An 18,999-nucleotide genomic window follows, 5' to 3' on the forward strand; every position below is an offset into this window, starting at 1 on the left:
AATGTCGTTTATATAACAAATGGTAATTACAAAACCCAATTAGATAAATGATAAAGTTAATGCAATAATAATTCTAAAAAAACATGTATAAACATGTTAATTATTGGAACTAACATTATTTACATATTTATACCTGTTTTCCCAGTATTATCATTAGACTTAGATTGTTTTTTTTAATTCTACCTGTTTTACCAGAATTATTCGTTTATCTGATCAAGTTACTATACCACTCATAGAAGTGCAAACTACACCTATTTGCATGTGTATTCAGAGTATCGATATCTGAATTTTTTCATTATTTTAATGTTCGTCAATAACAAAAGTCTAAAATTTCGCAATACAATCCGAGCGATTTCAAATAAAAACCAGGTGTGATAAAAAGGCAGTTTTTCGAAACTTCATCCACAAGTGTGTGAGTTTCTTTGTATCAGATTCGTTTTTTTTTTCATAAACTCAATTCATGAATGTTAGAAATTTCTCTGTACTCATTGTGTCAAAACTGGAACTTGAAAAAAACAAGATATTTTCAAGAAACTTTCACAAGCATGATTTCTTTAGATGTGTACCTTCCGCCTAAGGCATCAGAAAGGTATCCACTAATATGCTTTGGATATTTGTATTGAGATCATTTTTGAATTTTTCGAACGTTCACTGGAATAAATTCAAAAAATTTCTTCAGGTAATTTTTACCAATTCATCAATCACTACTGGTTGATTTCATTTCTTGACTACGTTGCACTGGTACTTCCGATCGTTTCGCCAACTAACATTCCCATACTAGCTCATCTGTCTCACCATCAGACTCTGATGTCGACAGCAGAGCTACCTCTCAAGCGTTGTAATATTTTTTATTACTATAAACTCTGGAGCACATTGATTGTTCTGATGAGTTTATATCAGAAGTTCAATTCACTGAAACCCAACTTCTAAGGAAGACAATAAAACTTTTCAAATGAATTAAATAATAGTACTTTTACTAAGTATTTTGGTTAATTGGCGACCTTACCCCATATGTCTTATTGTTAGTGAAACATAACCACACAACAGATTCAATTTTAAATTTATGTGAATGAACATTTTCCAGAAACAAACAGTACAGTACTTCCAATGATGGAACTAAAACATAACATACATTCGCCGATCTATCTTTGTTTATGTTTCAGGTACACTTCGACGATGTGTCCTTGTACGGCACCCCGAAAGAGGAGCCCGGCCCTACGCCGCTGGGCTCCGCCGAAGCCGGCAAGCAGAGCTTCATCAAGAACCAGCTGCAGGCGCTCTTCCAGCCTACCGACAACAAGCTGGCCATGAAATTGTTCGGGTCGAAGAAGGCATTGATGAAAGAAAGAATAAGACAAAAGGCCGCCGGTCACTGGGTTATACATCCTTGCTCCAGCTTCCGGTGAGTGATAAATTTCTGTTCTTTCGGTCAAGGCCAGTTATTGCGGATTTATTGAAGATATCTGAAGGAAGTTGTTACCAGGTGAAAGTTATACAAAAACAGTATCGGACTGGCCATATAATAGAGGTGACGTTTGCCAACCGAGCCCTAGTCTAATCAACAAGATCAAAAACATGAAAAATAGAGATAACGGTCCTAAAAATATGAGCGATGGCTCATTCGATTCGGAATCACCCCTAGAAAAATGTTTTTGAAGTATTTTGGTGCAGATAAAAAATTGCAATTGTTGTTAACAAAATAAGATAAAAAATGGTATTTAGTTTTTCGTTAATAACTCACAAAATATTGATAATCAAGCAATTTTGAAAAAAGCTCGTTAAAGGAGAGGAAATTTCCGATAAAAAAGTCTGGACACCCAAAACTCTATCTCCATCATTTATAATTTCAATTTGACGTTGGAAATAGGGTTCGGCGCGGCTGTTACGGCATGCACGCGCTGCCGCTAAAGAGAGTTTATCAAAAAAAATATTTTTTTATAACATAAAATTTCATTTTGAAAATTTTAAAAAATTCTAGTATTTTTTTAACACTTGAATGAATCGAGTCCCGCCGAAAGTTTCATCACCATTTTTCAAAAAGTTATTCAATTGTTAACTAACAAATTTTTCCCAATCTCCGTTGGCATAAATAATGGGATAAAAGATATAAATAATTGGCCTATAAATTCTAAACTTCGTGGAGCCCTTTTGATATATATACTACATACGATCCTGCGATAAAAGTTAATAAAAATTTATTAATTTCTCAATTATGATTTTTTATAACTATTGCAAAATGAAATATCTAAAAATTGTTGATAATTTTGTTTTTTCAATTGATATTTAGCTATGTCTGTTTTCTCATTAAAAAATGGCAGTTATTAACATAAGATATGAATTTTTTACGTAATTTGTTCAATAAATTGTTTTAAACAAATAGAGAAATTCAATATTTTTGAAAAAAAAAATTCTGCTATTTTGTTGTCTAGAGATGATGATTCTTTTTTTTATTTTTTCTTAATTTTAATTTTTAATTGTTCAAAATCGATTTTTTTATATTTCAATTGTTTAAATAATTAGTTAAGAAATAATTTTGCTTTCAAAAATCATAATTTACACTTTTAAATAGTTTGGCAAAAAAATTGTATCTATTATTTATATGTTTATTAGTTTAACAATTTGTTTTAAATTAATATTGACCAACATTTGATTTTTTTCTGAAGCAGAAAAAAATTATTAAAACCGCTGTATATAAAAAAGTGCCATAATTTTTTTTTATTTATTATAATACTTTCTAATATCATAATACGGTAATAAAAAAAAATTATGTTTTTTTATATATATATAGCTGTTTTGATGATTGTTTCTGCTTCAGAAAAAAATATAAAGTCGGTCAATATTATATTCAATAGTATATAAAAAAATTTATTCTTAGCCAAACTATTTAAAAGTGTAAATTATGATTTTTAAAATCAAAATTATTTCTTAACTAATTATTTAAACAATCGAAATATAAAAATTTCGATTTCAAACAATTAAAAATTAAAAGTAAGAATATTTTTTCAATCATAATTATCCCTAGACAAGAAAATAGCAAAACAATTTCTTTTTAAATATTGAATTTCTCTATTTGTTTAAAACACGAAGTTTGTAATTTATAGGCCAATTATTTATACCTTTTATCCCATTATTTATGCCAACGGAGATTGGGAAAAAATTTGTTAGTTAACAACTGAATAACTTTTTGAAAAATGATAATAAAACTTTTTTTTCTACGGGACTCGATTCATTCGAGTGTTAAGAAAATACTAGAATTTTTCAAATTTTCAAAATGATATTTTTTGTTATAAAAAAATTGCTGAAATATTAATATTTTTTGAGTTATTAACGAAAAACTTAATACTATTTATTTAAATCTCATTTTGTTAATAACAATAGCAATTTTTTACCTGCACCAAAATCCTTCAAAAACATTTTTCTAAAGGTGATTTCAAATCGAATGAGCTATCACTCATATTTTTAGGACCTTTATCTCTATTTTTCATGTTTTTGAACTTGTTGATTAGACTACTAACTTGCAACCCTACCTACACCCTGACTGACAACTAATGTGTAGAATGGTTCATATATAGGTACAGAAAGATGAATAAAACGGTAAAATTTCGAAAATGGTTAAACCCAAAGTCATCTCTGACAGGTTGTTTTTTTGAGCTCGAGGCGCACGTTGATCTCAATGATATGACTTTTTCTTTCATTTTCAAGCTTCCCGAGTTCTAAAAATTGATGACGCCATTTTATATTATCATAACACAATATTTATAACACAATATATATATAAAAATTTTGCTCCATCAAAGCATTTGAGAATTATATCGAAAAGACAGTTTCTTGAAAACCTTTTGTGGAAATATATTCTGAGTGAATCATTCGACTGTGTGAGTAGATGACGCTATTTTTTATGAAAATTGTTTTCAAAAATCTATACTTACGAATGCGAAAGTTACTCAACACTCATTCATCTCTGTTTCTTCGTGGTAAATCCTAGGAAGCTGAAATTTGGTATACAGGTGCTTCTTAAATCTCAGATGCGCAGTAAGAAAACAATTTCAAATATTCCAACTGGGGCGCTCCAACCAAACCAAAATTACTTTTTCATCACTGTTTCTCCATACCGCTATATTTTCGAAAGGTGAAATCTTGTATGTAGGTTCGTTTTATGTTATAGATGTGAAATAAGAAATACTTTTTGATTATTCAAACTGGGCGCCCTTGGGCGTTTACATATGAAAATTACCTTTTCATCACTTATTTTCCGTATCACTATATTTTCGGAGGCGGAAATTTCGTATATAGGTTCGTTCTATGTGACAAGAAGAGCGTCTATAAAACAAAATTACCTTTTTGTCATTGTTTCTTCATGCCTTTGAGGTTCTGGTGGGTGAATTTATATTTTGTATCAGTATTGCACCTGTACAGAGCCGGGCGGATCACTAGTATACTCCAATTTCAGTAGAGATTGTGAACACAGCAAAATGCAGAGTCTACTAACGGTAGGTAATTTCTATATAGACCAGTATTCAAAATTTTGATATTTCGGTTCAACTGTATTTCAACATATATGTCATCAATTTTTGAGAAAAGTTGTCTAATTTATTCTAAAGGGTTGGATTTTGGATCAGATGAACCGTTGCGAATCTATTGAAAGTTCATTTCATTTCTGAATTCTATCCATATTCATTCATTAATGCATTTCAAATTTTCAAGAAATCTAAACTTCATGAACACCTTCCAAACACTATAAGTCATATTCCGATGAGTCAATCCGTTTTAAATCTAAAGAAATTAACTTTAAATGTTCAAGCCCGTCTGGGGTATACCTACACAGTAGGTTGAGTGGACTGACGCCTATCAGAAAATAACTACTCCACTGGCTAATACTACGAACGGCTTTGGATTATATCCGACAGGTATCAGTACTGCATATGCAATTGGCATTACAACTGAAAGAGTTGACCTCCAATTTTGGAACAGGCACACTTGCAGACCGGTTTCGGGCTCCTTAGCCACTCGTCAGTGCAAGATAGTGACCATCACTATGTTGCACTGACGTCAGTCCACGTCACACGTCAGTCCATTCAACCTACTGGGTAGGTATATCCGAGACGGGCTTGAACATTTAAAGTTCATTTCTTTAGATTTGTTGACTGCCTGTATTCAAGCATAGCCCACTGACTAATAAGAACAATTTTCTTCCTTATTCAGAGGAATCGAGCAAATTTCAGATATGCAGTTGGTTAGTACCTCGTCCACTAGATGAAGTGACATTTTTGTTGTTCGCTCCAACTTAGGACGAGGAATGAAATACTCTGAAAGAATTTAGATTTTCAATTATGGAATATCATTGACTCTAGATCGATGATGGTCATCATAAAGCAAAATGTAGAGTGTCTCCAGAGGCTCCAATAAATTCAAGACATCGCCAAAACACTTAGAGACACGACTATCGTCAAACTTAAACCAGTCATTTTCGTCTTTGACCAATGCGTAATAATGATCAGATTCAACGCCAGAATCACAGTGAACAATGACTGTATGAAGATGTTAATGGTGGTCTGCTAGATTGAAGTATTAATGTATTTCGAACCTTCGTAAGAGTTTGATGCTTCCGTCAGAGGTTGAGTCATGTTTGAAGACCATCAGTGTTATTATTAGATTGACTGGTTTCTCAGCTATACTTGTTTTTTCATAATGGTCAGTTGGTTTGGTGCATGTTTTGCAATACAGTTGAAAGTTCCATTTTCAGATGATTTAACAATAAGCTTTGCACGGACTGGTTATCAGTCATATTTGGAAACGCTAGTTGAAATTCCAGAAAATCACATATGTTTTTGCTACCTCTTGAACATTTACTACAAAGTAAACAAGTGCGAATTTTTTCAGCAAGAGATCTACAAACACAAGATAAGATAGACTGTATAGAATAATTCAATCAGAGCGGTCAGCAGTATTGACTCTAATATTTTTTTGCTCACGAAGAGTATTCAACAAGAACCCCACGATTTCAGAAAGATCCTCTCATCCTAACGAGTATCTAGTGGACTTCAATGACTCCAGGAAATCGGTTCTCACGAAACTGCTTCTGCATGAACAATTGTTTGAGTTTAGTGAATAAGTAGGAAACGTTCTTGTTCTCGTTCATCGTTCAAACCTCGTTCATGAAATTCTTCGTCATGAACACCACTTGTAAAATGCTATCCATTTAGTAAGTGTTTCCCAAATTATCTTATCCAATTTTCTTCGCAAGATTTTTAGGAGAACTGTCTAGCAAGTAAATCAATTTCTGATGAAATTCTAGCTAGCTACACGGGAAAAGCTCATACTTCGATAAGTTTCAGCGATTTGTTTAAAGCCAACGATGATATATTGACGTTGATTTGTTTTTACCTACCCATCCTGTGAAAAAAAGTCATTTTTATCCTTATAAAAAAGCCATTCTCTCAATTTTTTACAATATGGAAAAAAATTTGAACAAATATGTTTTTTTTTTGTGTGTAAAATATTTGTACAATTGTCATTGAGTATATTAATGTGGACACAAAGGGCAGCGAATTTTCTGATCGTATAACTCTCGATCACCAACAAAATGCTTATAATTGAATCACAATTTTTTCAGGCACAAACAATTTTGAGAACATCCAACCAAGTATTTTTCAGTGTTCCGTAGGTTGAAAATCGCCGCATGTTTCAAATGAAATGGCTTTTTTCCAATTTGAATATTATATGGCAATCTAAATGTTTTTGTTTTATCTAGATGCTGTTTTTTCAACCCCGTTTATTGCTCTCCTGATACTTTGTTGTCCCACATACCTGTTCCGTTAAAACTTTCATGCTCTCACACAAGTTCGGGTGTTTTTCTTTGATTTATTCAGTGCATCCCTATAACCGCGGCAGAACGCAATTTCGTACGTTCTCAGGAAACCAGTTCAACATGTGTTAATAAATTTTACTCAGGTCTGGCTCCAACATCATAGAGGATATACAGTGTCACACATAAAGTCCGCATCAAATGGGATTTTTTTTTGTTCTTCTCTTCAAGCAACTTTTGATATCTCCATTAGGTTGTGCTTTAAAAATGATGCCAAATGACATGCATATGACCGATCAAGTGATTTTTCTTCCCTGTCAAATTTGACATTTTTTCCAAAAAATGTTCAGAAAAGCAGTAATTGCTCGAAATTTCGAAAATCGGTAAGGAGAAAAGATGATTTTTTTTTCATTTTTCACCCATTTACCAATATTTAGCTCTCTAGTACAAATTTAGCTTTTTTACAGTTTTTCGAAAATTTGACATTTGCCGATTTCTCAAATTTAGCCAAACCTCAACAAAGTTAGTGCTTTATGCCTAACTTATCTTTCCAAAGCATTTTTATTACCAATTGCAATTCTAAATACAACTTATTTCGCAAAAATTTAAAACACCAGAAAAAATTATGCCAAAAATTATGCAAAGTTGATACAGTTTTTAAAAACAGATAAATATTCCACTTCATTTCTACTTTTTGCGAAATAGTACAATTAGCATAATTAAAAAACAATATCAATGAAAAGTCAATAATTTATTCCTCACTGCACTTTTCAAACAGTTAAACTTTGATTTACTAATTACGAAAAATTACAACGAAATTAAACTAAGGGTACTGTGGAAACAATTGAACTGAACTGAATAAGGAAAATATTTTATTGTCATATGACATTTGTTGAATAACTCAAAATAGTGTTTATCAGTTTTAGATTTAAAATAGTTTATTCGTTGTCTAGTGTGTTGTTAAAAATGCTGAATCTTCAAGAGAAAATTGAAATCGTTTTAATATGCGGCGAGAATACCGGTCACCGACAAGTAGCTGATATTTTCAATGCCAGACATCCTGCAAGAAATATTCATCAGTCAACAGTTAGTAGGATAATAGCTAAGTTTAAATCCACTGGCTCGGTTGAAAGTAATTTTAGAAAAGCACATCAGCCTTCTAGACATACTGAAGAAGTGGAATTTGAAATATGTTTGGATGTCGTAGAACATGAAAAAACAAGTATTCAAGATATTGCAGATAGAACAGATGTTAACCGAGAGAGTGTACGACGTATTTTACACAAAAATGAATTTACGCCTTATAAACCGAAATTTATCAATACATTTAAAAGAAAGGGACTTCGATATGCGCTTGTATTTTTCTTTTTGGTTTCAAGGGAAAAAAGAAGAAAATTATCATTTTAATTAGTTTTAAAAGTGCAGTAAAGAATAAATTATTGACTTTTCATTGATATTGTTTTTTAATTATGCTTATATATCAAGCTATTTCGCAAAAAGTAGAAATAAAGTGAAATATTTATCTGTTTTTAAAAACTGTATCAACTTTGCATCATTTTTGGCATAATTTTTTCTGGTGTTTTAAATTTTTGCGAAATAAGTTGTATTTAGAATTGCAATTGGTAATGAAAATGCGTTGGAAAGATAAGTTAGGCAAAAAGCACTGACTTTGTTGAGGTTTGGCAAAATTTGAGAAATCGGCAAATGTCAAATTTTCGAAAAACTGTAAAAAAACTAAATTTGTACTAGAGAGCTAAATATTAGTATGGTAAAAAATTAAAAAACAATCATCTTTTCTCTTTACCGATTTTCGAAATTTCGAGCAATGACTGCTTTTCTGAACATTTTTTGGAAAAAATGTCAAATTTGTCAGGGAAGAAAAATCACTTGATCGGTCATATGCATGTCATTTGGCATCATTTTTAAAGCACAACCTAATGGAGATATCAAAAGTTGCTTGAAGAGATGAACAAAAAAAATCCCATTTGATGCGGACTTTATGTGTGACACTATATATGTGGCAAGAGACTCGAAATCTCGTTATTTGTAAAATGCAACAGTTCTGAACCATTTGAATTAGTGGCAGCAACTGCCTTTGCTCGGATGAGATTGTGACTGCCTTCATAATAAACTTTCATTTTGCAATGAAACTCTGGGAATTCTGCAATTATCATTTTGCAGTCAAACTAAAAGAAAATGTTTCATGCTCTTGTCACGATCACTGCCATTGAGAACGAGTTTGGAAAGATCTGGCTAACGGGAAAACTGATTTAAACACATATTTACTCAATGGAAAAACACATTTCATTGTATTGTGTGATGTTGAATTTTTGTCAAAATGTATCTAATGAAAAACCTGTAAAACAATTTGTTTCATTCTTTTCCACATAAAAAACCGAGCACCCAATATTATAATCTAGCAACCCGTCCGGCTTCTTTGTTTTTTTGGTGAAATTAGATTAAGTGTTCTATTTCATCAAAATTTTACTTCACTCTCATTTCCCGAATGAATCAGCAATTCTACCAAATGTAGTTTGAGCAAAACACAACAAAACTGGCGTCATTTGTTCAAAGTTTTTATAATCTTCAATATTTTATCTGCATAAATACATTAATGGGTTTTAAATTGTTTTCTTGGAAACATTTGCATACATTGTTCAACTGGGAAACAAGAATGCACATATGCAGGATAAACTGAGAAATACCTAATTATCACCAGTCATCAACTGGAATTGATGCTGTCTGTCATGTTAATTTTTTTTACCTCGTTACTTCGACGCTTCAAGTTATGAACGAAATTACAGGGAGAACTGAAAGTGGGTACAACCTATTCGTAAAGGCACTGTGTTTTTTGACTAGACACTGCTTCATCCATCATAGTTTTTTAAATGTTTCCATTTGAAATTGTATATAAATATATTTTAAAAAAATATTTAAGTTTTTTCATCTCCTGAGGACGCCATTCAGTTTTTCAGGAAGAATAATTTCACTAATATTGACCTAACATATATTGAAAAAAAATTATTATTTTATCAAATTATCTAAAAAAACAATTCGTTCAGATCAGTCTCAAATTACCTACACTGTGGGTTGATGGAGTGACACCTATCAGAAAACAACTACTCCCCTGGCTAATACCATGAAGGGCGTTGGATTATATCCGACAGGTGTCAGTGCAGGATTCTTCACTGAAGTTATTGCTGCATTCGCTGTTGGCGATACAACTACAGCAATCGATTTTCAATTATTGGGACACACTTGCAGGCCGGTTTCGGGCTGTTTGGCCACTCGTCAGTGCAAGGTAGTGTCTATATTTTTTATAATGCCTCTATACTTCTAATGAAACCGTTGACTCGACAATTGTCTCTGAACGAAAAAGATAAATAATACAATTTTTTAAAATATCTGACGATTCATTTGTTTGGATGTTTGGGATCTTGAACATTTGGCAAATGTTCAAAATCCTTATTTTCTCATTTTATAAATAGTGTTCATTTTCTAGAACGTTGCTGCTGATTTCATGATTCATGATTCAGAACTGAAAGTTCAAATGAATAATATCATTTTCATTTCAACAAACGATTCTTCTGTTCTGAATAAGATCTCTTCAGATATGACATCGAGTTCCCAATGCGATGTATGATTATCCTATGATCATAGCTGTGAGCAGTTGATATTGAGGTAACAGAAGAATTTACAATGATTCAGCAATATTTTATTTGAAATAAGTGAATTATTAGTTAATCAAATCCTGGCGAAAAACATCGATGGTAATAAATTCACTTTTTGAAAATAATATAGTTGTTAAGTAGTTCAATTAACCGTTACGTAGACGTTGGTTAGATTCCAACTATGGCAATCTCTATTTTTACTGCTTGTCGTCTGACTTGTGCTAAGAAAAAAGTTATCGTTCATACGGAGGCGATAGCTATCTAACGGAAAAACCTGCCTACCGGTATGGTAAACTCTGATTGGAGTACTGCCTTTTCTTCCAAATGATAAACTCTGATTGAAATACTGCCTTTTCTTCCAAATGATAAACACTTCAAACCATTGCTTCAACAGATAAGAAGCAATCTTGGCCTGGCCAATTTCGTCTTCTCTACTTACCCACAGATTGGTACTTATAAATACAAAACAGTAGTATTTCATAATTTTTGGAAAACTAATGATAGGTGCTGAAGAACTTTTTTTCCAAAATATATACGAGACCGATCATATATTCAACCAGCAGGATACTACGTTGAAATTGGTTTTGGAGAAGGGTGAGCTCCTATAACACTATATTTCCAATATTTTGATAGTTATTACTATCATCTTCCTTTAGAACTACAAGGTGAATCTGGTCATTATTACGCATTGGTCAAAGACGACTCGAACTGGTTTAAGTTTGACGATCGATAGTCGTGTCATTAAGTGTTCTGGCGATGTCTTGAGTTTATTGGAGCCTCTGGAGACACCCTACATTTTGTTTTATGAGAGAGAGAGAGGACATTGGCAGATCAAGATCTTCAGATGATGTGGTGCTGCAGGTTTTTCCGGGTTTTCCTGCAGCTGAAAAAGCAAATGCGCCACTGGAATCAATAAAGTCACTCCGGAGCGCCAATTACTTTTTGTTGTTGTTTCATAATTGCATGATTCATTACTTTCTTCTTTACTATTACAATATATTTCTTTCAAAATTAAAATACTAAAATACTTTTATTTCTGATTATGTTACATATTTATTGCGGAAAAAGGAAGTAATACAAATTATGAAATTATCAAACAAAATGGAATTCCAAAAGATATGATTTGTCAGGTTGTGGATAATATGATGATAGTGAGTTATAATCTTGAGAATCATGATAGATTTATTATATGGGTATTGAAAGGGGAAGAATTACTCGAAGTTCTGAAGAACAACACCAAATAGTAGGTATGCATTTTTTTAACATTTTCGTAGTTGAGAAATTTGTTTCGTCGGCAAATAACAAAATGTTTTTCAGAGCGGTTCCTACTAATAACAGGGCGTACCTTTTCAGCTTTACCCAAAATGCCTATAACCTAGAGATGTTTCTCTGAAATGCATTTTATCATTTAAAATTGCGTGTTACTTTTCTGCTCGAAGCTGACAGATACTGAACCCGTGATTATACAGTTATGTGAAACGTTGCCAGGTATCTACTGAATGAAATGGCCCAACCCAAAATGCACAGCAGGTGGAATCATCGACAAAGGGAATCAGTTCATTGTTGATGATCCATCATTACGTCAACAATTTTATTGCAGATTCGCTCCAATTATTGAAGGATTCCAATAAAAAATTAAAATCATGGGTTTGAATACTTTTTAAATGTAATTTTTAACTCCCTATGGGAAACTGTATTCAAATCTGTGTACAGTGGGGTCCAAAATAACGATAAAGAAAAATGTGATATATCCTAATTTTCGTTTATAAAGTTAGTATGAAAATGTCACTCACTTAGAAGTGACAGTTACTTTTTTGAAGTTTTTTACGTCCCACGATTGAAATGTATTTCTTTTATATCTACAGTCAGGAACAATTTTCATTTAGGATAATTAACACTATGACTGACTTTGATAAAGTACTTTAGAATGTTCACAAGAATTTTTTTTTCAAAAACTCAATATTTTTCAAAATATAGAAGTTTGGTAGAAGAAAGTGCCATTCCAATTTGAAATTAGCAGCAAAACACTAACCGAGACGTCTGCTGGTGACTTTTGATTGTGATTGTCAATAGTAAACATTGGAAGCTGTTACTATAAATCAAAGTCTCCAAGCTACTTGTTTTAGTTCCATTAAAAATAACAGTAGGTGGAAATAACTTTGATGAAAGTTTTCATTACAATTCATAAATTAAAAAATAGTATAATGAGTAAAATTACTTTGTTTTTTAATTAAACTCAATATTACTATTTTTATAGTACACCATTTTCTTTCACAAAACACTGATTTCTAGCACACTTGACAGCTGTACATCATTACCGTCCAATAACATAACTTCTAAATTAAACCTATTTCGAAATGCATACTCGTATAACTGAAGCCTATGGTTATAAATGTAAGTACATGGAAGTGTTGACCGTTGTAGACGAATTCCTCCAGATGGTTAGAAATCAGAAACTTTTGAAGATAAGGAATTGAACGATTTAGAGGCTAGACTAGGTTTGGTTATGTTATAGATTAGTTGAAAATATAAATAAACAACTAATTTCGAATGCATAGTACTGCAACATTGCCTAATATCCGCGTTGACAAACCATGGCTGTTTTCACACCTGTAGATATTCCCTCTTTCTGCCCGAATATGTATGTTGAATCAAATAAAGGTGATGTTGTTTGGTGTCTTATCATGATCCAACGTCACTAGTGAGATTGTGATTACTCTCAGAATAAATTACCTTTCAATTGCGTTTGTGTTTGTCATCCTCCAACCGTCAAAGAAATTTCAATGCACGGAATTCACAAACACGTATTCTTGTAAAAAAATGTGCAGGACTAAGTATGGCGCACCATCAAAGTCGAATGAAATGTACTATCAATCATTGTTATTACCCTTCTAAATTTATTGCAAATGAGAACATATACTTCTTCTCACTTGGTGTATAAGAAGTTGAAACGTTTGAAACTGATTTACGTGAGAATCCGACGGGTTTTGATACGCCATTCAGAATGACGATCGTTTTGTTCTTTACTATTGACCATTGTCGGTAACAGTTAACTACAAAACTCTTGTCACCTTATTCTGATAGTTATCAGTATGTGCATGTGTTATATCCCACTAACAACATATAACACATCTAATTATAATAGATATCCCATGTGATGAAGAAATGTTTAACCGAAGATATCGATAAAGGAAAAATAATTGGAAACCTATTTTAGTTCAACCAGAAATGAACCCATTTCAAGAATTTTCAATACAACCCTGTATATTCATTCGATAGAATAATGATGTAACACTAGTAACCATTACCTTTCAAAATGGCGGCATTATGACGTCAATTTGAAGTTGTGAGAGAAAAAGATGAGTTCAGTTTTCAAATGAAAATTTCAGAATTGAAATTTTTCACCAATTCACGTACTCTCACGTACACTGCCATTTTAACTACATTCATTTCGATAATCTAAGTAAGAAGTGGAATTTTTTAAACTTTAGCGTTGAAGTATACCTCTTTGTATTATAAATATGTCGATTGTACTATGCGGTTCATTTTTCTGTGCTAGTGAAAAAAGGGAAACTTACGTGAATTGATAAAAAATTTCAATTTTCATTCATGAACCAAGCAAACATCATATTTTGTTTCTCAGTTCATCAAGTTGTTAAACAATATTTCTATTAATTAGGTCATAGTGCCACCATCTTGAAGGGAAATGGTTCAAAAACTAATTTTATATTCTAATATTCCATCGAATTGTCTAAATAATATACAGGTTTCCATTTGAAATTCTTGACCCGGATTCATTTCTGGTTGAACTGAAATATATTTTCTATTGTTTTTTCATCAGAAATCAGTCTTGACTTTTGAATTGAAAAATTTTTGACAAAGTTTCCACGTACTGGAATTGAATCAATGGTTTCCTAAAACAATTGTAGATAGGTACTTTAGTGTATTCACAGTTCATTGTTAATTCGAATTTTCTCTTTCTATTGCCTTCAAAGTCTTATTTATGTCACCCGTTGCCCCTGAAAATGGTGCTGGATAACTATTGAAAGCTAGTAAACACTGTGCTTACAAACTCCAAAATCCTTGGTAACAATATGAGTGTGCTGAACAACCGATTTTTGTAACTTCAATGTTAACAACCTAGTCACTCATTTTGAGAGCTACGTGGCATAACTATCTCCAAAATAGTAGCAAAACTTCAGCACATCAAAGTCATAAGGAAGTAGATCTGAATTTCTCAGCAAAAAAACATGTAATGCCGTATTATCATTGAAAATGTATTTACTGACTTTCTACTTTGGGAAATGTTTTCATGCGTTATGTTCAAAGCGGTTTCGGACATTTTGAAGAATTTCCGGTTTACGAGTACAATTCTGACGTTTAGCATTTCTGCTTTGACAAAAAATATTCTTAAAAAAATATTTATTATAGGGAAGTGAATGTTTTTTATCCTTTTCATTGTTTAAATATCCTACAATCTGAAAAATAAACAGAAAGAAATAAATAGAGAATCTGCTGAAGTATAGGGGGAAATTGAAAAGTTCACGCGAAAAGTTACTTTGTGATAAAAGCCGTATAATTGATCTCTAATTTTTCGTATTTCGAAATTTTACTTACATATTGAAAAATCGTTGAAAAAGGTTCGTTACTTAGCTTTCCTCAGATGGTTAACGTTTCGGAAAATAATCCTGTTCCTAAAAAATTCACTAATGAAAAACACCTCAGTCGGTAACGGATATATGTCCTTTATGAATATGAATAAACTTTACTCAAAACGCATTTCACATAGTAGTTTCATCAGCTTAACTGGTACATCAACTGGTACATCTTCTAAAATGCATTTCATATAACAGTAATCAGTAGTTGACAATTAATCGTTAATAACGGAATTTCAAATATAACTTCTTTTCTTCATTTTCTGTATGGAATATTTCGTCGTTCATGTCGAAATCATTTTTGTTCTTCAAAAAGTGGCAAACATAGGCGAAATTGGTTTTCTTTAGTTCAAACCTTTTTTTGTGTTCTAAAATTCTCGTTTCAAAATTTCTAGACATCATTCTTATATACACTTTTGGATACGATTTATAGACACCAGATTTGTTATTTTTGTTGTTGTTCTTTTCTTGTGATTTTTGTGTATCGATCGGCCCAAACAAAATTTTTACTTCACTACTTTGAAAATCATATATTTTGAGAGGTATCAAATTACCCCCTGAAAACTTAGCATCTGCTTGCGGCTTGCAGTATATTACTACTGTTATAGTCGGAAAGTACTATACCAAAATTTTGTGGTTTGAAACAGAAATCATTCACACAGTGTGGCATACTAATAGTGAAGGTTGCAGTTTGTGTCTCAATACGTATACCTGCCCAAACTCAAAGATTTTCAATTGCGTACACTTTTGACGATTGGCATTTTCATCCAACTGTTTTTTCTCATACTTTTTACAGGCTTGAATCTCCCATTTTTCGAGACTTTCATTACTAAAACTAAGCTAACCTAGAATTCGACACTAAAGAAGAAAGTAGACTTACGAAGTGAAAGAAAACATTTTTATCAAACACAAACCAAACTTTTTTTAGGACTATTCACCTTGGTTACTATTTTCACAATAAAAAAATTCAAATCAGTATAAGAGAGCTTTCTATGGAAGATAATTGAAAACTCTATTTCTTCCACAAAAACTGAAATTCAATCAATAGCCCACAACTTAACCTAGTCCACGAAGTTGGAGACTGTAGTGGTTAGATATAGAGATTCCGTCTTTCTACAGGATGATCCGGAATTTAGACATATAAGCAATCAAGATGTAGGTGCACATCAATCAGACGCCGATTCTGTAAATCAAATTCTAATTTATCAAACCAACAATAATAATTAAGCCCTGAAGTGATGTTAAATGCAAATTAAATGAATTCAACATTCCGCTCAACTGAACACTATATCGCAATATTAGTCAGATTTGACGTATTCATCTGGTTAAAATAATTGTTTATCTGTTCCACGAATTACTATATTAACGAGTTATGAGAGTATCGTATTGGAAAACAAACATGTGGAAAAGTTATTGTTGATAATTTGAAACCACAATGTATTGTGGCTATGGAACTGAATCCTGATTTATTTCTGAATAGAATTTCCGATGCTTTTCTCCTGATAACGTTATTATGAAGTATATGTAGTTTTTGAAAGAGGTAAAATTTCACTTACATGGAACACTGTCATCCTCAATGGCGGACATTCGATGTCCGCCATTGAGGATGCCTCTTCAACACCAATCTGTATAACATTACAAGATGAAGCACTAAACTAATCCATAAAATTACGACTTTGTGTTACGAATGAGTTGAATCTACCCATGTCATTGATGATGTAATGACATTCATTAGAATTTCCTGAATATTTGTCTTGATGGGATTTGTTATCATATAACATATTGACGAGTTGAAATAAAATAAATTAATGTATTCATTGATAAATAATGTGAATAAAAATATAAAATGTTGAAAAGATAGCCTACTTAATAAATACTATGATGCAGTTCGTGTACCTGAAAAATAATTATTAGACATTTTGAGTAGATATACATTTGGCTAATTGCGCCGCGTACGGAAGCTGAGGCCAAGAACATCTAAAGAGAGAGAGAGAGAATAGATATTCATATCGCATATTTAATTGAATATTATAACACAACTTTAAATTTGAATCACAATGAATCATAAAAAGTTGCCACCGAATTCTTAAGGAGTTATATAGTTAAAATTTACATAATAAATTTTGCCTATTTGGAGATTTGCACCCACTTTTCATTTCATGAACTGAGAAGTATAATGGAATCTCTGACGTAGAATAAATTCAAAATAAGAAGCACTACTTCCAAATCACAGAACGGTAACACTCTCCACGACGCGCGTTTCTTCAACCAAGATGGCTTCATCAAGAACTAGTCATACTTTCACTGGGCGTCGTAGATGAAATGTTTATAAATGTCGAAAATTATAGTTGGTAAAAAAAAAGAGAACAATTCGATATACATAATATTGTTGGTAATTGAAATATGGACACTAACCTGAGTAGCGAAAAAAACCCTTCGTCCAACACCTAGATATTTTGCGTCAAACATAATGAATTCCAAACTGAACAATAAGACAATCCATGTCATACTAACAAATAACAATGGCTCGAAATCATCTTTCGAGAAAGGAAGTGACATACCTATCTCTACTCTTATTGTGAAATATCAATGATCGTTACAAATCTCCATTCATCTAGTAATTAAAAAAGAACAACTGAAAATAACACAACGCGTAGTTAATAAAAACAAAAACATTTCCTAATTTCTGTTAAGTTATCAGCTATAATATCCCAAGGACATTGATAACTAACGAAATAATTTTATCACAGTTTTCGAAAGCACGTTATTTGGTAACATCCCGACGCCGAAGGCGGAGGGATGTTACCTAAAATAACGTGCTTGAGGAAGTTGTGATAAAATTATGAGTTATTTATCAATGTTCGAGGGATATTCGGTGAGAAATTTTTTTGCAATTCGAACAAAATTATTTATTGAACACACAGTTATTAAAAGAACAATTCGTATAATGATATTCCGTTGATCTTGCTGTATTTGCCTCGGTTACTGCATAGGTGTTTCCACGCATACTATTGATTATTTGGTTATGATTTTCCTGATCAATATTCAAATAAGGTTTTATGGAATTTCCATTATTGTGCCCAGTAATTTTCAACAATTGCTGTTCTTGAACTCCACTCTTAGCTAGTTGACTGACTGCAGTTGCTCTATTAGAGTGATTGGTTATTTTCCTCTGTTTCGTATCCAAGCCAATTGCTTCAGCAGAAGATTTCGTCCATCCGTTGATTATATTTCTACCCAGAGGCATATTGTCATACCAGTTATCGCTTCCTGTCTTCCAGTGACGATTTGGCCTTAAAAATAGTCTATTTGTCTTGATATTTGTGCCTCGTTTTGATAATAATTTAGTGAATAATCTGACAGGACAAGCATTGTTATCACTATTTTGAACTAACCATTTGCTAGAGGCGCAGTTCTTCGAACCCCCTTGGCAGGTTTTACTGAAAATTGGATTATATTCTATCCTATTAGTTGGAGATCCATTGTTGTCCTTTTCGATATGAAAATAATCAACTAAGCAAGCAGCACCTTCACCACCTCTCCAAGCCAATTCCACCGCTGCTATGTGATAAAATTTGCGTAGGAGTCCTATAGGGGTATTTTCATCCCAAAAGTTTATAATTTTACTCATTTCATTTGAAGTTAATGGTACTGAGCTTGTTTTGCGTTTAGTGTGATCTGTTTGTAAATTTCTTCGTGCTGCGTCGCGTGCATTCCGCGCTTGTTTGAATGCAACACTTTTAAAGGGGTCTAGCATGATATTATACTCCTTGTAATACTTTTCTTGTAATAATTTGCTTGTTATATTCCATACGGTTTTAACAGTAGCCTCCTTAAACTCTGTGCTATCCTTTTTTCTCATATTAAT

The 18,999-nt window shown here is 32.3% G+C and overlaps 1 protein-coding gene across 11 annotated transcripts in view; it reads left to right on the top strand.

Annotated features, from left to right (window-relative positions):
• The window catches only part of LOC111508188 (hyperpolarization activated cyclic nucleotide gated potassium channel Ih), a 298,974-nt gene that overhangs the window by 14,719 nt on the left and 265,256 nt on the right, over positions 1-18,999 (top strand). For all 11 annotated transcript variants that reach the window (XR_012466886.1, XR_012466887.1, XR_012466888.1 and 8 more), the window contains exon 2: positions 1,164-1,402. Coding sequence is in view for 8 of the 11 variants with exons in the window: in XM_074180651.1 (XP_074036752.1) it covers positions 1,164-1,402 (239 nt within the window). In the remaining 3 variants the exon portion in view is untranslated. The remainder of the gene's footprint in view (positions 1-1,163; positions 1,403-18,999) is intronic.

This window comes from Leptinotarsa decemlineata, unplaced genomic scaffold, assembly GCF_025532065.1.
Source record: "Leptinotarsa decemlineata unplaced genomic scaffold, Ldec_3_MD MMD2_tig00026299_RagTag_RagTag, whole genome shotgun sequence".
Taxonomy (NCBI): Eukaryota; Metazoa; Arthropoda; class Insecta; order Coleoptera; family Chrysomelidae; genus Leptinotarsa; species Leptinotarsa decemlineata.